Here is a 16687-nt window from a genome sequence, read left to right on the forward strand (position 1 = left end):
GTTTAAAAAAACAATGATACTGAACAACACTGTTTTAGGTTTATTGCTCAAAAAGTAAAGGTGTATTTGTGTTATCTAATTTTTTGTGATAAGCTTTAACTTACGAGTATTAATAAAAATACAAGGCAAGCTAAGAGGTGCTTATTTTTTGTCCCATTACTAATGATGGTAGGTTATATCAATAGAACAATCCTAAACGGTCACAATTCCTACCAATATTATAAATGCGAAAGTTACTGTCTGTCTGTCATCCTGTTACGTTTTCACGTCTAAATTACTAAACTAATTTTAATGAAATTTGGTACAGATATAGAGTTGACCTTGAGAAAGAACATAGGCTAGTTTTTATTCCGGACTTTTGAAGAGTTCCCTTGGAAACGCGATATAACCGAACTCGACGGCGGGCGGAAGCTAGTGTAAAATAACTTTTAAAAAAATACTGTAATCAACACAAAAAAAACCGGTCATCACAATTACACCAAAATCAACGAAAACGTCGAAAGAAGCGTACTGAATTCAACAGATTATATTACTTCCATCGATATGAAACCTTTACTTGCATTGTTAGTAAGTTCCTGGCTAGAATATTTTTGCTGAGTGCACATTAAATTTGGTATTCTCTCTTGGGCTTGAACGCAATTATTCGAACTCAAAATGCAGTTCCCTGCATAGAACTTGCGATGCATTTCAGCATTTCCCCGATTCAATAATGCAGACAAAAGATATTTGACTGCGTTAATTGAATTTTTTAGTTCAGTCAAATTTTGTTTTTGTGTGTGTTTATTTGGATGTATGTTTGTTTTGTTTCGGAAAAGTGATAATGTCTAACTAATGTGTATTGAATAAATACTCTTAAAAGTAACAAAGATACTTTAATTCGATTATATGTTTTATAAACACGATATTTAAAACACAAAGCATTTATTTCCTCTGCCCATAAATCAAAATTACAATGTATTCATAAATAACAGTACTGAACAATGTTTTCTAACCGCATAATGTTTGTTTAAAAGTCCTCAAAAAAGGCCTAAGCGTGTTTAAGCATATCTGTCGTAATATATTTTCCAGGTTCATTTTCACGTAAGAAATCATTACAAACAACAACCCGCCATTATCTGAGGGCACGGCAGTGCCCCAGCCAAGACTCGAGCAAAGCGGGCACGGCCGTACCATCTTTTCTCGAAGCGTTTCGCGGCTATTTCAGCCCCCTGTATCTTCCATGTGAACAAAGCTAGAAGTTTAGGTTTTCGATGACCAAGAGTAAGTATTAGAACAAGCTCAGTCTCAAAATTACAAGACATTTGAATAAATAGTTTACGAGTTATGAGCGATCAAAGTTACACCATTTTGTCACTGACTCACTGACCGATCATCAAAAGTCTAAGGTACTTCTAGCAAACTTAAAACCTTCAAATTTGGCACCAAGATAGGTTATTAGCTACATATAAAGGGAAAATTATAAAAACCTTAAAACTTAATAAAAAATAGGAAACAAATTTAAATTTGCGGTTTTTCAAGAACATTGTGTCTGAATTTTGACTGCATTGATAACTTTGTTATTTATTTATTTAAAAATGTATTTGTTTTATTGTTACGTAGTGTGGTATATTGTTATCATGTATTAAATATACATACATATGAATAAAAAAGCTAGGTTAAAATGAAATGAATAATGATAAATCTTTCATATTAATGCAGTGCGATAAATACTGCATGCTCGCTCGATAGATGGCGTTGTGCTGGTCTAAATCGCGCTATGGTTTCGTTACATAGCTTAGTATAAGTAGTACTTAAAAAAAAAATCAAATAATTTCATGTGATAGCGCCATCTACCTCTGAAATAAATCGATTCAAAAATTCAACAATTTCGAAATTTTATAGTTTATTTTAAAAATGTTGTTTACATGCTACTTTAGGTGTACGTATTTAGTTTGTTATACATATATTTAGTTAGTTGCATGTAAGTTAATTTAATTTGTTTTATCGGGTGTGTCGTTCACAATCACATTAAATGAAATGCCTTAATATGCTGGTTAATATATGTCGATTAAAACAAAGAAAAAATAAAAATACGTCAAAATAAAAAAATGGATTTTTCAAACAAAGTAAATAGAATAAAAATGTGCAAAAATTAGAACACCATATAAAAGTCAGTCATTACAAACAACTGACATTCTCCCTTGAAAACTGACAGCTCAAAACATTCGATACTCCTAACTTTATCTCTGCTTTACACATGATGTTGTAAATTATAAAAACGAAAAATGACTCCTGTGGCTAAACCACTGAATGGATTGGGCTATTTTTTTTACAATTCGCCATAGAATACCATAAAGTATATGCGATAGGATTTAATGTGATTGTGAACGACACACCCTGTATACTTAGAGAAGAAAGAGACCTACAAAAAATAAATCAGATCCCACCAAAAACATTAAATGTAAAAAAAAGCCAATCCTCTACGCAATTCCTCCACCATAAAAAGTTTTGAGATCGCATAGAAGCCAAGTCCTGTTCAACTTTATTTATAATAATAAATCAATATTTTGTGACTATATCAATAGTTTTGTTCACATTACAATAATATTGTCTTGGCCATGAGCACAAGTTAAAAGTCGCTCCTTGAAATAATGTGTAAATACCATTGAATTGATAAATTCTATATGGACATGATTTTACGATTGGACTGATTATGCACTGATTGGAATTTGAGATCACCATGGACTAAACATGCGCCATAGTACATGTGCAGTTCATTGATGTTGGATGATACTGACTGTCGGTCGTTGAGTAACAATTGAATAAACTAAAAGTATTTAATTCTGTGATATTAAACTTCATGTTTGACTTTCACCTCTCCAAGATATGCTGTATTATATTTGTAGTTTATTGTGCTCATGGCCAAGTCAATATTATTGTAATGTGAACAAAACTATTGATATAGTCACAAAATATTGATTTACTGTTATAAATAAAGTTGAACAGGACTTGGCTTCTATGCGATCTCAAAACTTTTTATGGTGGAGGAATTGCGTAGAGGATTGGCTTTTTTTTACATTTAATGTTTTTGGTGGGATCATACTTATAAAGTACATCTTCTTTATATTTTGTATAGCTATAGCTCCGCTTTCTTGTATGGGACATGGCTTAAGCTACAGCGGAATAAATAATTTACTTATAATATTAATTTTTCTCTTCAGCATCCCAATGTAAGGCATATTTTATCGATATATTTGGTTACTTGAAAATATGAAGGAAAACTAAAAAGATACTAATTATCTCTCCACTGTAAACACCTGAACATTTTTATTTACTTACCAAACTCATTAGTAACTAACTTCCCCACATTAATTTCACTGTAATATTTTCCCAGCAAAAGTAGCATATAAAACTTATCATATTACTTTAGCGACTGCAAACTCGTTGCAATTTACACTTAAGACGCGAGTTAATACAGTGCATTATTAAATGGCAAGCCGCTTATGTATAGCACCAGAGCATTAAAGCGCTGTTAAAAATTCAAGAAAAAGCGGCGTTCCCAACTGTGGCTCGGGGGTACTCTTAGCGCGTCGCCGCTGAGTTGTGATGAAAATACTTAATGAACTAAAGGACTAAGGAAACAACTGGCCAATGACGTTTGAGGAATGGTCCGGCTTAGTAAGCATTTGCGGATCTCTTGCTTAGCGTGGCGTTTGTGAGTCAACTTGTGTGTCGGGAAAATGGCGGCCATTTCTAGAATTGTTTACGGGTTTATTTGAATTGAGAGTGTGCACACTTTGTGAGTTTAAAGGTTTCAATAATATTCGGGTTCATTGGAATTTAAGTATTCCTTTTTGCGTTGAATATTATAATTATGTTAGGCGAATCATTTACAATCAATAATAAATATCAGATGAAAAAAGTATCCTTTACGGATATAATATTTACGGCATCCTGTTATCTTTTTAATATGAAAAAAATCAAAGTAGAAATTGCAAAAAAGAGATACAAAAGAGAGAGGCCCATTGTCATTTTACAGTGCAAAAAAAATAGTAATTTATTCAATTAAAACAGTGTCGTGCCTCTGCATATTTTTACGATTCAACGGCTTTTTGGTACTTTTTGATTTTTATGTTTTAAAAAAGTCGCTTCGTAGATTTTTCCGAGAAGGGATTAAGAGTTTTTGGTGCAGTATATACCTACCGTCTTTTTGCATTTTTAAGTGCGATTTTTTAGCTTACGTCATCATGTAGTTAGAGCCTTTTTCAGCCGTGGCCGGTTTCCATTTCAAGCAGATGGGGCTGACTTTCAATATTCTTTTTACTGCAACCAGCTGTTATATCAGATCTTCACTGCCACAATATTATTATAACTAGGGAAATAACGTTAGTGTGGGAATTTTGGTAGGTTGTGAATTAAATAATTATTGAAAGGAGCATGTGAAATGTTTATACATCAGCAAACATATTTTCGAAAAACCAAAGCCAATTAATTTCACTTAAAAATAATGTTATGAATTTTTGTGGTAGGCACTCTATATAAACTGGTAAAATAATAAAGGCCTATTTAAACTATATTATTTCTGCCTATCAGGTTTGAGGTTAGCATAACCTAGCGCAAAACTTTGTGGTTTCTGCCTATCTGTGTTTGTTGAAATTAAGTTTGTTTGTTCATTAAATTGTATCTTACTTATAATAATCCTAATATTATTTCTACTGAAAGAATAATAATATTTTAATTTATTTTGGACATAGAGAAGTGTAGTACGGCTTTTCTTTTAGTAGCAAAATTTTTCTTTTTCAAGTCTTGTACTAACACGAAAGTATCTCACTATGTCTGTCCTTCTTTCACGCCAAAACTATCGAACCGATTAAAATACTATTAGTTTTTTAGATAGTTAGAGTCTGAGAGAGGACACAGTTTAAGTCCTTTTCACTAACTTTTACACCGGGGAATAACTAAAGCTCTATGTGGTTAGTTTTTATAATATGAACAGTACTAGTTTTGCAGTCAGTGTTCACAATGGCAGTGGCGAACACTAGACTAACGTTAGAAAACTATTCTCATTATTTTGATGTCGCATTTTCCTCATTAATTTCAATTACTGTTCTCTTTGATGGTAAGTATAGAGGTGGGAACATTTTTGGTATATGACCGTTTTGTGTTACTAAGTTACTCGTTTTTACCTTCCTTTAAATTGGGAAAGTCTATCTGTCTTTCAACTTATCATATTATAACTCCGTAACGGATAACTTTAAGATTCATAAAGTAACATTAACAAGATACCTCTAACATACCTACTTGAAGATACTTATGTAACAATTACAGCCTGTTATCGTATCATATTAAAATTTTGATCACATACGGAAAAACGCACATACAACATAGCCTAAGTTATTCTTATCAATATTTTATTGTCAGCCAAATTACGTGCCCTATAGAAAAGCGAAAGTTCCTTAGAAATCGGTACATGGCCGGCAATTTAGTAAGACTGATGGTTATTGTCAGACGGTCTTCAGGAAATATGGAGACGGATGGTCGGGAGCATACCCTATCTATTGATCCTGGCTTCCAAGCTGCTTCAAGTCCGGTAATGAAAATATTATGCATATTGATCTTATCGGTAGGATGATTGAAAGTTATATTATTTTTGAGGAAATAAGTAAAAATCATTTTGTAAGTTTTGAGCCATTCTGAGGTTCGTAAAGTACCTACCTATGTCATTACCATCATGTTTTTTGTATTTTCCCATTGCAAGATATAAGTCTCTTTTGACATTGAATAGGAATGACAATTAACCACCACTCTTGCTAAAGGTGGTTTGATGGCGGTTTTATAATTAAGTTCAGGTTTTCTTTGGAATATTTTTTTTTGGTTTGCTATAGCGCTATTACTTTATGCTGTTCTCTATATAAAAGTGAAACAGCGAGAACGATCTAGTTTTGAAATGAATAAAAATCATCATTTACCTATCAAAAAAACTGACTTTTAAATAACATCTTAATTTATTCCGAGTTCGTATTTGATTCAAACTCACAGTTAATTATCGAGCTTTTTAATTTATGAAAACGACTTTCAAGGATCTTTGAGTCATTAATGAAAATAGGATTATAACGAGTAATGAATTTAAAAGGCGAGGAGGCCGACTCAATTATTAGTACTTGTTCGGGTAAAGTTTGCAAATGGCTATCTGAAGTAAATAATATCTAGAAAATATTGTTTTTCAGCCTGTTCCGAAATTCAAGGGTCAAATTTTGCGTTTACTCCTTGTAAACATCTTGTTTTTATTATTTACCACTCGGGTGCTGATTATAAGATCTAACTGACTAGCTTGTCATTTATCATCTTCGTCGATGTTTAAATATGTAAAAACCTTCCGACTTATTTAGAAAATTCTGAGATTACAGAGAAAAAGACGGTGAAGATTCTGTAGTTATAAAGGTTAAAAAATATAACCAACATTGTGTTCCTAATCTAAACTAATTTACCACACGTATATCTATCATAGTTCATCGCCAATAAAAAAGTGAGTTAAAAAAAATAAAAGCTCTCTATAATATCTAGGTCAATAACAAACTGGGTGAGGTTAAAAGTTCACCGTCCATACTCGCCACATCACCGTTAGGTTATCGTGCCAAAACCCGGTTTAAATTAAACTCAATGTTAACCGTTGTTCAAGTTAATTGATATTAATTAGCGCTTGTTTTAATGGTATTAGTTTTGGTTTTTTGAAAGTCAAGTATGGATAAAAATATGATGAATTTAGGGTGTTCTGTGAAACGGTTTAGTTAAGCTAGGAGGCTTATTAGTTTTCAGTGTGTATTCACTACTTAGCTGAAATATTTGTTTTTGAAAGTATGAGTATCATCGCAGTTATTTTCTATGCATTTTTTTCCAGAAAATGTAAACAAAACAAACAAATGATAAATTATGTTATATAGAGAGAACAACGAAATCATTTGAAATTGTACTTATAAAATTTAATTTCTTCAAATCAAACCAGTGGTTCCTGAGATTAGCGCGTGCAAATAAAAAAGTTATTTAACATTAAAATATTATTGTATTATTAACCTAACTGGACTGGAAGCCGACCCCAACGTAGTTGGGAAAAAGACTCGGAAGATGATAATGATGATTAACCTATCCTAACGTATTATTTTACCTTGAACTTAATGCAATATACACTAACATACATTTTTACCTTGTTACAGACCATGAAAACGTGAAGGTGTGGAAAAAATACAAAATTACCAAATGTAATCGTCAAGATTTTGTGCAGTGTTCAGGCGGTCGTGTAGTGTAAAAATGTAAAATGGAGAGTTCTATGCGGGCGAGTCCAACTCGAGTCTTGTCCCTGTGGACTTTGCTGCTCGGATGCTGTAATATTGCAGGTTAGTTTATGTGTGCTTATTTATTTTGAATATTAATAATGAATGGTTGAATTTTGATGAAATTTTGTGAAGTGTTTTTGAGAAAAATGTGTTGCAATTTGAAATATGATTGTTTTTTGTTTTGAAGTCAACTTAATTATGGTAGGCATACTCTGGCATATACCACGTTAAAAAATGTTGAATATTTTCTGTCTCTTTTATAGATTTATCATAATATTTTTTTCAAATAAAACCTTTATTTAACCACCTTGTTTGATCAGAAATATGACACGACAGAAGTAGGGTATCAACAAAGTTGGATGCACTCCATATTATAAATATTTCTCACAGTCATCTTTCTACTTTTTCTTATTTCCACTATACCTGACACACATGAGTCTTAGAGGACCACTCTTAGCCTTACTGTTTTATTACATAATGCTTTATTTAACTGAAATAAGCCAGTTTCACAGGAGCACAATCTGGATTTTATCTCGACTAGATATATGCTTTTGGTTTATGATACGAGTTCCAGCGTTTATAAATAGATTTTTTTTTATGAAAACTCACTTAAAAATATACATCGATGAACATTCTTATTCTTCTCTATTTTGCAAACAATAAACAAGCATTTTCTTATGATAAAGGATTTGACTATACGACGAATCAGCTTAGTTATTAAACGTATTATCATAGAATATAGGTATGGAAGAAGTGGTACACTTTCGTACCGTTTGCATCATTCAAGATTAAAAATTATTTGATCACTGACTGAATCTCTTTTATGTAATCGCTAAGTTAGAATAACTTAGGCCTAGGTACTCCCTTTAGACATATTATATTTCCGTACAAGTTGAGCGATGCAAACTAGCACTTATTACAGCAAATTCTATTATATACAACATGTAACTTAATTAACGCACATCCTGAAATTAGTTTGTTCAGAATCGTTTACTGAATCGATTTATATCATTTTTAATACAGGTAATTTTTTATCCCAAAAATAATTAAAACTACGGAAATTATTGTCATATTAACCCTGTACAGTCAAAACAAATTCAAATAGACCGTAACTCAAAGTAATAAGACTTCGTGTATTGTCGGCTTTTTCCGTAGTTTCGTTATGTTGTGTCGAGTCGAGCGGCGCGCGGTGCGATATTTGCGTGCGTAGTAGTATGACCAAAAAGTTCTCCAAGAATTGGTATAACTTTTAGTAAATAACAATGCATATACATGATAAATTAAAAATTCAGTGTATGTATTATGATTATAACATAATATTCTAATTGGGGTGTTTGAGGGTGTGCGTTAATTACGTTACATGTTGTATATACATATAGGTACGTTATCGAAAGGTAGTTGTAATATAATAATAATGTAATATATCAAAGTTCGCTAGTAATGAGATTAATTTACTACGGAACAAAGTTAACACCTTCATGATTTGACTATCACTATTGATTTCTCAAAACTTATCTGATTACTTAAGTAAGTACTGGTAATAATAGTACCTAACTCTTCTCTGAAGCTTTTCGCACTTTCTATACCTTTCTATCATCACGAAATATAATTTCCGCTCGCAGTTGCACCCACATCCTATTGAAACTACTCCCTATATTCGGATAAAAAAATTACCTATGTATGTATAAATCTGAAAGCCACATTACTGTCAAGTTTACTGTGCATCAAAGAGCAACAGACATTCACAGATACATATCACTAGTACATATATAGCCCTACCTTTATAACAATCACGGATCCAAAAATCAAAAACCTTACCCTTTAATGATCGTTCTGCCTTAACACTTCAGTATACCATAACCTACCTGTTACGTCTTACGCCTCGTACCGACACATCCCGGCGAAACTTTTTCCCATATCCTAATAAAAAATAACTTACTTATACATATACAAATCTCATGTAGAATAAGCCACATTATTGCAAAGTTTCCGGTGCATCAAAAAGCCACAAACAGCTGCAGACTGCTATATACATTCATCCACATATCCAAACCCATTGCCTATATCAGAGCAATGTAACCCTACCTTTATAACAAGCAGGGATCCAAAAATCAAAAACCTCACCCTTTAATGATCGTTCTGCCTTAACACTTCAGTATACCATGACCTACCTGTTACGTCTTTCGGTTTCACGGGCTCGTACCCAAAGGGTCGGATTATTGTTTGTGGCTGAAATCCATCTGTTAACCGAATTTAGCTCTTAAATTTTAGGGAATTAAGACGATAATTACGGTGTAATGTTAAGTGTTTTGATACAGATGCCTGAGGGGTTTTTGTACAGATGTATTTCTCGTCTTTCTTTTCAGGTTTTGTTTTAAGTTCAATAAAGGTAAACACAAAAATACTTTTACTTGTGTTACATCGAATGTATACTATGTAAAAAGGCCTTTTTGAGAACATGATTCTATAACATGCATTACAGAAACTTCATCTGCCTAGCCTTTTCACAACTACATAATATGCCGGCTTCTAGTCTAACTCGACGCAGCTGAGTACCAGTATTATTTAAGGAACGACTGGTTATCTGACCTCCTCAACCCAGTTACCCCGGCAACCCAATACCCCTTGGTTGGTTGTCAACTTTCTAGCTTCTGAATTACAGTTTATGGTGGTTTCTGAAACACGGATTACAGAAACAAGCTCTCAAAAAAGACATTTACACCAAAAAAGGCATGTAAATATATATGCAATAATAATTTCTCTGATTCATTTAAATTGAATACAAAAGCAACAATCAAATTAACTTTTCCATTACACTTATAGGTTGAGTGAAAGTTCTTTAATGTTGCGCGCCCCACAAATTATTGCCACAGGTGTCAGGGGACCTAACAGAGTTTGCGAACTCCGAACTTTCACAAACTTCTGTTCTAAACGCCTTAAGTATCTGTTTTTTTTATTATCTTGACTGTCTTAACGGTTTTTGATGGTACACTTGGTATTTTGTTTATTTCGAGGTCTATGTTTTTAAGAACATGGATTAAAAAAAAAAAAATTGGAATAGCTGTCTATCTGGCTCTGAACTTCTTGAGTACTTTTTTGATTACAGGCTGAGAATGACATCGGAACATTGTATTCACTATAGAGTCTAACAGCGCTTTCACAATAGTGGATTTTCCACTCGCTATTTGATCCAAGCGAAATCGCTCGATTCGCGCGGGCTGTATAATTGACAACTTCCACCGCTGCAAAAGATGTTTTTTTGCCGCTAGGAATGTGCATCGACCTATACCTACTCTAACTGTTGCCACGAGCGTCAAAATCCACTAGTCTGAAAGCGTTGTTAGTCTACACATGAGTACTCGCAGAAAGTGGCCGAGTAATAGTGGTAATAAATAATGATTATGATACTATCATTAGAACTACATAATAAAAATATCTTCCCGTAACTTAATACCAACACCACAAAGACACAAATATTTAATTAATCCGTCTTAAGTACGCATTGTTGAATAATTAATATTAGTAATTGTAGCTTGACCTTAACACGTGTGACCTTTCACATTATCAAACATTCTCCGGTCATAGGCTGAGGGCAGTATTATTAACATCACTGAGTTATTATAATAGAATAATAGATGTTATAAATCTTGGTTGAATTAGTGTGACCTCTGTATTAGATATCATATGACGGGTACTGCTAATTTTGCGGTATTGGCAATTTGTAAGGCATTGTCTGCCTAGCAGTTTTTGGCAGGCGTTATATAAGGGCCTATTAAAATACATAGTGGGAGATATAATCAAAGTAGTCAGTTGGTTGAAGGAATGATAACCAAGAAAAATAAAAATAAAATAAAATTACTACATATGTTAGGTGAAATACACTGCTTTCTATAAGTTTAGTATTTTAAGTCATTAATGTACATTCTACAAGTTCTCTTTTAATTTGTCCTCTATTTGTCAGTTGGCCGTGATAAGCAGAAGACCGCTACGTTAAAGCGTAGCACTCTACGAAACGCTACGAGTGTCTACGAAAGATTACAAGCGGCTACGAAACTACCGCTGCTAAAAAAAAACTACGCAAAACTCCCTAAGCAAAAAATACCCACAAAATAACTTTATTAGGTCCATATGTACTGAGGACGTTATTGGATTAATATTACAACCATATTAATACATAGTGATGTTATATCAAGGCTTTGTACGATCCTTGTAAGCTTGGGTCCGACCAATATTCGGGTTTGACTATTATTATGCAAGGTTACTCGTATTCATTCGCGGCCAACAAATGGATTCTGGGTACGGTTTGTCATTGTTTAATTTATTAGAATATGGGGAATAATATTGTGGAACTAAGCGCTTTAAGACTCTGCTTCATTTGTGGGACGGCTGAATATTTTATGGTATTCCAAATTGTGGTTAATTACGATGGAATAGAACTCATATTCAAGCAGCATGTATTGTATCTGCTACGAGGACAATTCATGGGAAGCCTAATTGGTTAACTAGTAGATATTCACCAACCCAATTCTCAATCAAAGGAACTCGCAAAACTTATGTTACAGCAATTCCCAAAATACGTATCAACAAAATTAAACTTTTTTCTTATAATAATAACGTCGAGACACCTTTTTCACACACGGTCGGTTAGCCCCATGGTAAGTTATTAACTAACTTGTTTTATGGGTGCTAACACAACTGATAAACTACATATCCTACTAATATTATAAATGTGAAAGTTTTTAAGAATGTATGGATGTATGTTTGTTATTCTTTCACGCAACAACGGCTGGACCGATTTGGTTGAAATTTGGTATGTAGATAAGTGATACCCTGGATTAACACATGAGTTACTTTTTAAGGAAGAAGCTAGTACATACATATTATAACACCCAAACTGTATTGTCAATTTAAAACACAAACAATCCTTTTTAAACTGTGCCTCACTTATCAGCTTCACCTACACAGGGCACACAGTATGAACTGACATTTCCACTACGAAGCACGCTGTCTAGCTAATATTTTTAGCTACCTGTACTGTCGCAGTTGACATGCGCTTGGAGTACTTAAATATATAATATTGCGACATGCAGGAATCTGGTCTCTGTTCGAAATATTTATTTTTGAATTGGACACGGCAGGTTTTGAGTTGGAAAGGCTTTTACCAGGACTCTAAAGACTGAGTTTTCACATCACACGAAGAGAAATCTTAGTCTTAGTGCATTATGCAATATTGTTACTGCAGTTATATTAAAAATGCGATACCTAGTGGGGCAAGTCATTTCAGCTTAGACAAACTCTTCATAGTTTGACATTTACAATTAACCCATATCAATATAAACTCGTATAATATTCTACTACTACTTCAGTATTATCCCAACCAACTAATACTTAAAACAATCAAAATGAATAATCATTCATCCACGGTGAAACAACCCAAAATTATTAATAAGGCCTCAATTTAACTTTGAAAGGTCAAAATATCAAAAACATACGATACCCATATCAATATGTTATTAAGTTACCAAAATACCCGAGAAGAAACCTTCGTTTAAATTACCGTTCGGTTAAAAATAAAGGCACCGGTAACTTACTAATGCTTAAAGGTAAAATTTTCAATAAAATATGAGATGGAATATTCTGAATCATTTTCTGTAAATAAATAAGGGGTAAAACGTAATAGGGATATGGTTTAGACAAGGAGTTACGGGTTTTAATAATTGGGCAAACAATTTGATTGGAACTAAATCCGAATTTCAGTCTATCTCTACAAGTTGATATCTAGAATGGCTAATACATTTTTGAAAGCGGCGTAATCTACTCCCATTTCGTAAACTTTGAATAGATATATAAAATAGAGTGAACAGAAAACGATAAGACAAATAAGACTAAAAATATAAAGTGACTTCTCGAAAGGAAATATCGTCGAAAAGCTCTCAGGAATAAAATCACAATCGGCGAGAAAATAAAAGCGCGGATATACAAAAGCAAAATATTGGAAGATTTCACAAGTCTATTGTATAATAACGCATTGCTTCTACCTCGATGAACCAGAAACTCCATTTTTTTGTGCTGGCAACAATTGGTCCTTGTACGCACCATTAGTGGAGCAAAATAACGTAAAATGCAATCAATGATAATGCAGGTAAAGTTCAATTTTATTTGCGCTCGTGTTCTAATATTGGCTAAGCTAGGCTCTGACTGACAGATGGATGAAATCAGATAAACCTTGTGCCAGGAGTCGGTGATGGGTGGTTTAGTCGAAGCTTATCACATTGCTAGACTATGAGCTCTACCTTACTGGGACGCCATGGCGACGTCGCCAGCGGCACAGGTCTGGCTACTTCTGGCATCCAAATGTCGCCAAGTCGAGTGGCCATGGGGCGTCTCGACAGTCAATTCTTTACGTCGTCGCTGAAGAAATTGCACGCTGACTGGCGACCACATTGGCGACTGTGTGAGGGAGGTGCGCTTTACCGTGTTCATTATACTGGCAACTGTGGCCACGTCGCCAAGCTGCCACGGTAGCCAGAAGCCACGTAGGGAGCTGTAGCTCGTGGCCACGCCTCCAATTTGGCGACGTTGCCAAACCGTCGCCAAGTGAGTTAGGTTCCATACATTTCAATACTAACTGCTTGGATACGTAGCCGGCGACGTCGCCATTGGCGTCCTAATGAGGCAGGGCTCTATTTCTAAAACACTGATGTTTTGACAACAATATTTGACATAATATCTCTAGATATTTGATGAATATTTGATTCTTTCGTTGGCAATTTGAGTAGGAAATTTATCCGACTTGTAGGACCAAGAAAAGCAGCGACCCAGTTTATAAGAAAAACAAAGCTAGCCTTGGAACTAATAAATCACACCGCAAAAAAGGTTTATCACGTAATTATGGAACGAAAACTCCATAGGTATTTAATTAATACGTAGAAACCAGGCCGCTCACTGATTTTACGCCAAGGCCGTTCTTTATTAAATTTTACGTACATATATGAAATTTATTATTTTGTGGCAACGCAAGACTTACCCTCTATTATTCTATAATTAAGTAAAGAGGTTTTCAAGTGACATCAATATTAGGTAACAGCATCTTAATTAAGCACGGTGTATATTTAAGTATCTCAGTTTATACAAAATGAGTTCACACTCCAAAATATCTAGTGAAAACATTTTTACATTTCTAACTAAAGGCTCGTGTTTCTAGTTTCGAAATCCTCGGATTTATTTAGGTATTGTAGGTATTATTTTGTATTCAGTTCGTTCACAAATCATTCGCGTGGCTGTCTATTATCCAGTCAATTTTCACCGAGCCTTTGTCATATGTAAATTGATATTCAGAACAATAATTTTACATCTCAAACGACAAAACAACGTTATGATTTTTCCATAATTTTGCTTTTTATCTACTTTATTAGCTCTTATTTTGGTTGACAAATTATTTGTCTTGCTATCTTTACTTGGAGAACTTGATATTTTATTCTTAACAACCTGCTACCTACGTAAAATGATAAATCAGTTTTTGCTTAACTAAAACACGTGTTCAAAAGAAGATTGAAGTTGCTTCAAAGCCCATTAATTCAAAGACGGAGTTCAAACAAGATGGCGATGTAAAGTCGAATAACTTTCAAAGATACTCGTATGTCTTTAGCCAAATGAAGGGCTTCTTGCCTTGAATATGTTAAAAGTTGTCAAATTATTATAAGCGATGTATATTCGTATAACTTCTCATATAGCTCTGTATTATGAACTCGCTGAATTAAGGTGTTTTGTACCTATTTAGGTAATTGAAATGAGAGTTTTCAAAGATCAGTTTAATGCTTAAATTACAGAGATGTCCATTCGTTTTTTTCATCACCATCGACCCTCTGTGTTAGTTGTTCTACCAAACCGTTTATAAAATTTAAAATCCAACATAAAAAAAGTAAAATATAAGGACAGTGATTTAAAAAATATACTATTGTGTTTGTTGTATAGTTTTCATGTTTTGTCAGTTAAGCATATAATTGCATTCAGTCATTGAAATCAACAAACGTACACAAAATCACGTTATGGTAATTAGAAAATTATTGTAATTCACACTGACAATTTGTGGCGTATAAATAATTAATTAGTTGGACCACGGGATTGTTTGATTCATATTTAATTGTAGACGACACAATACATTTGTTGGTTGTTCAATTCAATACACTTTGGCTCGATTATAATCGTATTATCTATTGTTATCATGCGGGTTTGCGTCCCTTAAGACCAACCCTTATGTTCGGGAATAGACATCGTTCAATGTGCTTCGATTTTAATGTTTGATTATTGCATTAAAAATAACAAAACAATCCATAACGCTTGCTTGTTTTCTCTTTATGTTGCGAGATTTTCTAAAGATATGTCTCATTAATTTATTATTGTTAACTTAACATTGAACTTTGGAAACCAGAAAAAAAAAGTTAAAAAAAAACAACTTAAAAATACGAATTTATAACAATGGAAACGAAACCAGACCCTTGTGGGGGGGTAATTGAAAAATTACCATTCCGTTTCACACACGACAGGTTTATTATACTTTTCTGAATCGCGTGTCAGAAATATGTACAAGCATGACGTATGTGTTTACAGTGAAAAAGTTAAAGACGAACAAACCGAGCGAGCAATATGCACCGAAGTGAAAACTTTCCCCTACTTCAGTAACTTTGCTTAGATGAAAAGTTGATGGAAGAACTAGTTGTAATAATATTTACTGCGGTCTTCAGTTTAAAATTTTGTAATAACTGCCATACATGATGCATGTTTCCTTTGTCTTTTTTTATGCCAAAAAAATATAGGTATCTACTGATTTGCAAAAGAGGCTAAAAGTTGATGAAATCGTTGTACCATAATTATGTAGAGAAACTTTAATGATTTTATCTAAAAACCTTATAAAATTCTAGATGCATAATTTTCTCTTTAACTTTTTTGTAGTAAGACCATATACGAGTTCTTTATTCCCCAGTAATATTTTTTTTACTAACGACCTACTGCAGGACTGAATCAGTCAACAGTAATTATAATACTATACTTCAATTATAATTATATAGATACACGAAAATTATACACTAACGGACAATATCCCGAGGTCAATGAACTTCGAGGTCGTCCAATATTCATCAAGTTTTAAGTGAAGACCACTCGAATGTACTCAACTCATAAATGTAGTTAATTGATTATATCGATTTGAATGATAACAATGTGTACATAGAGTTTCGAATACTTCGAATATCTTTAATCGATTAAGCATCGTACGTCTTGTGTTTTATTATTCGACTAGCCGCTTTCCCGCGATTTTACTCGTATCTCTGGGGAATTTCTAGTTGTACCCCGATAAAACATAGCCTATGTTACGAGGG

General features: G+C 33.5%; 1 protein-coding gene across 2 annotated transcripts in view; it reads left to right on the top strand.

Moving 5' to 3' along the window:
* Positions 1-16687, top strand: part of LOC124632417 (hemicentin-1-like) — a 167215-nt gene that overhangs the window by 57916 nt on the left and 92612 nt on the right. For both annotated transcript variants that reach the window (XM_047167254.1, XM_047167255.1), the window contains exon 2: positions 7191-7370. In XM_047167254.1, the coding sequence (XP_047023210.1) occupies positions 7292-7370 (79 nt within the window). In that variant the 5' untranslated portion in view covers positions 7191-7291. The remainder of the gene's footprint in view (positions 1-7190; positions 7371-16687) is intronic.

The sequence above is a fragment of the Helicoverpa zea genome, chromosome 8 (genome assembly GCF_022581195.2).
Source record: "Helicoverpa zea isolate HzStark_Cry1AcR chromosome 8, ilHelZeax1.1, whole genome shotgun sequence".
NCBI classification, from domain to species: Eukaryota; Metazoa; Arthropoda; class Insecta; order Lepidoptera; family Noctuidae; genus Helicoverpa; species Helicoverpa zea.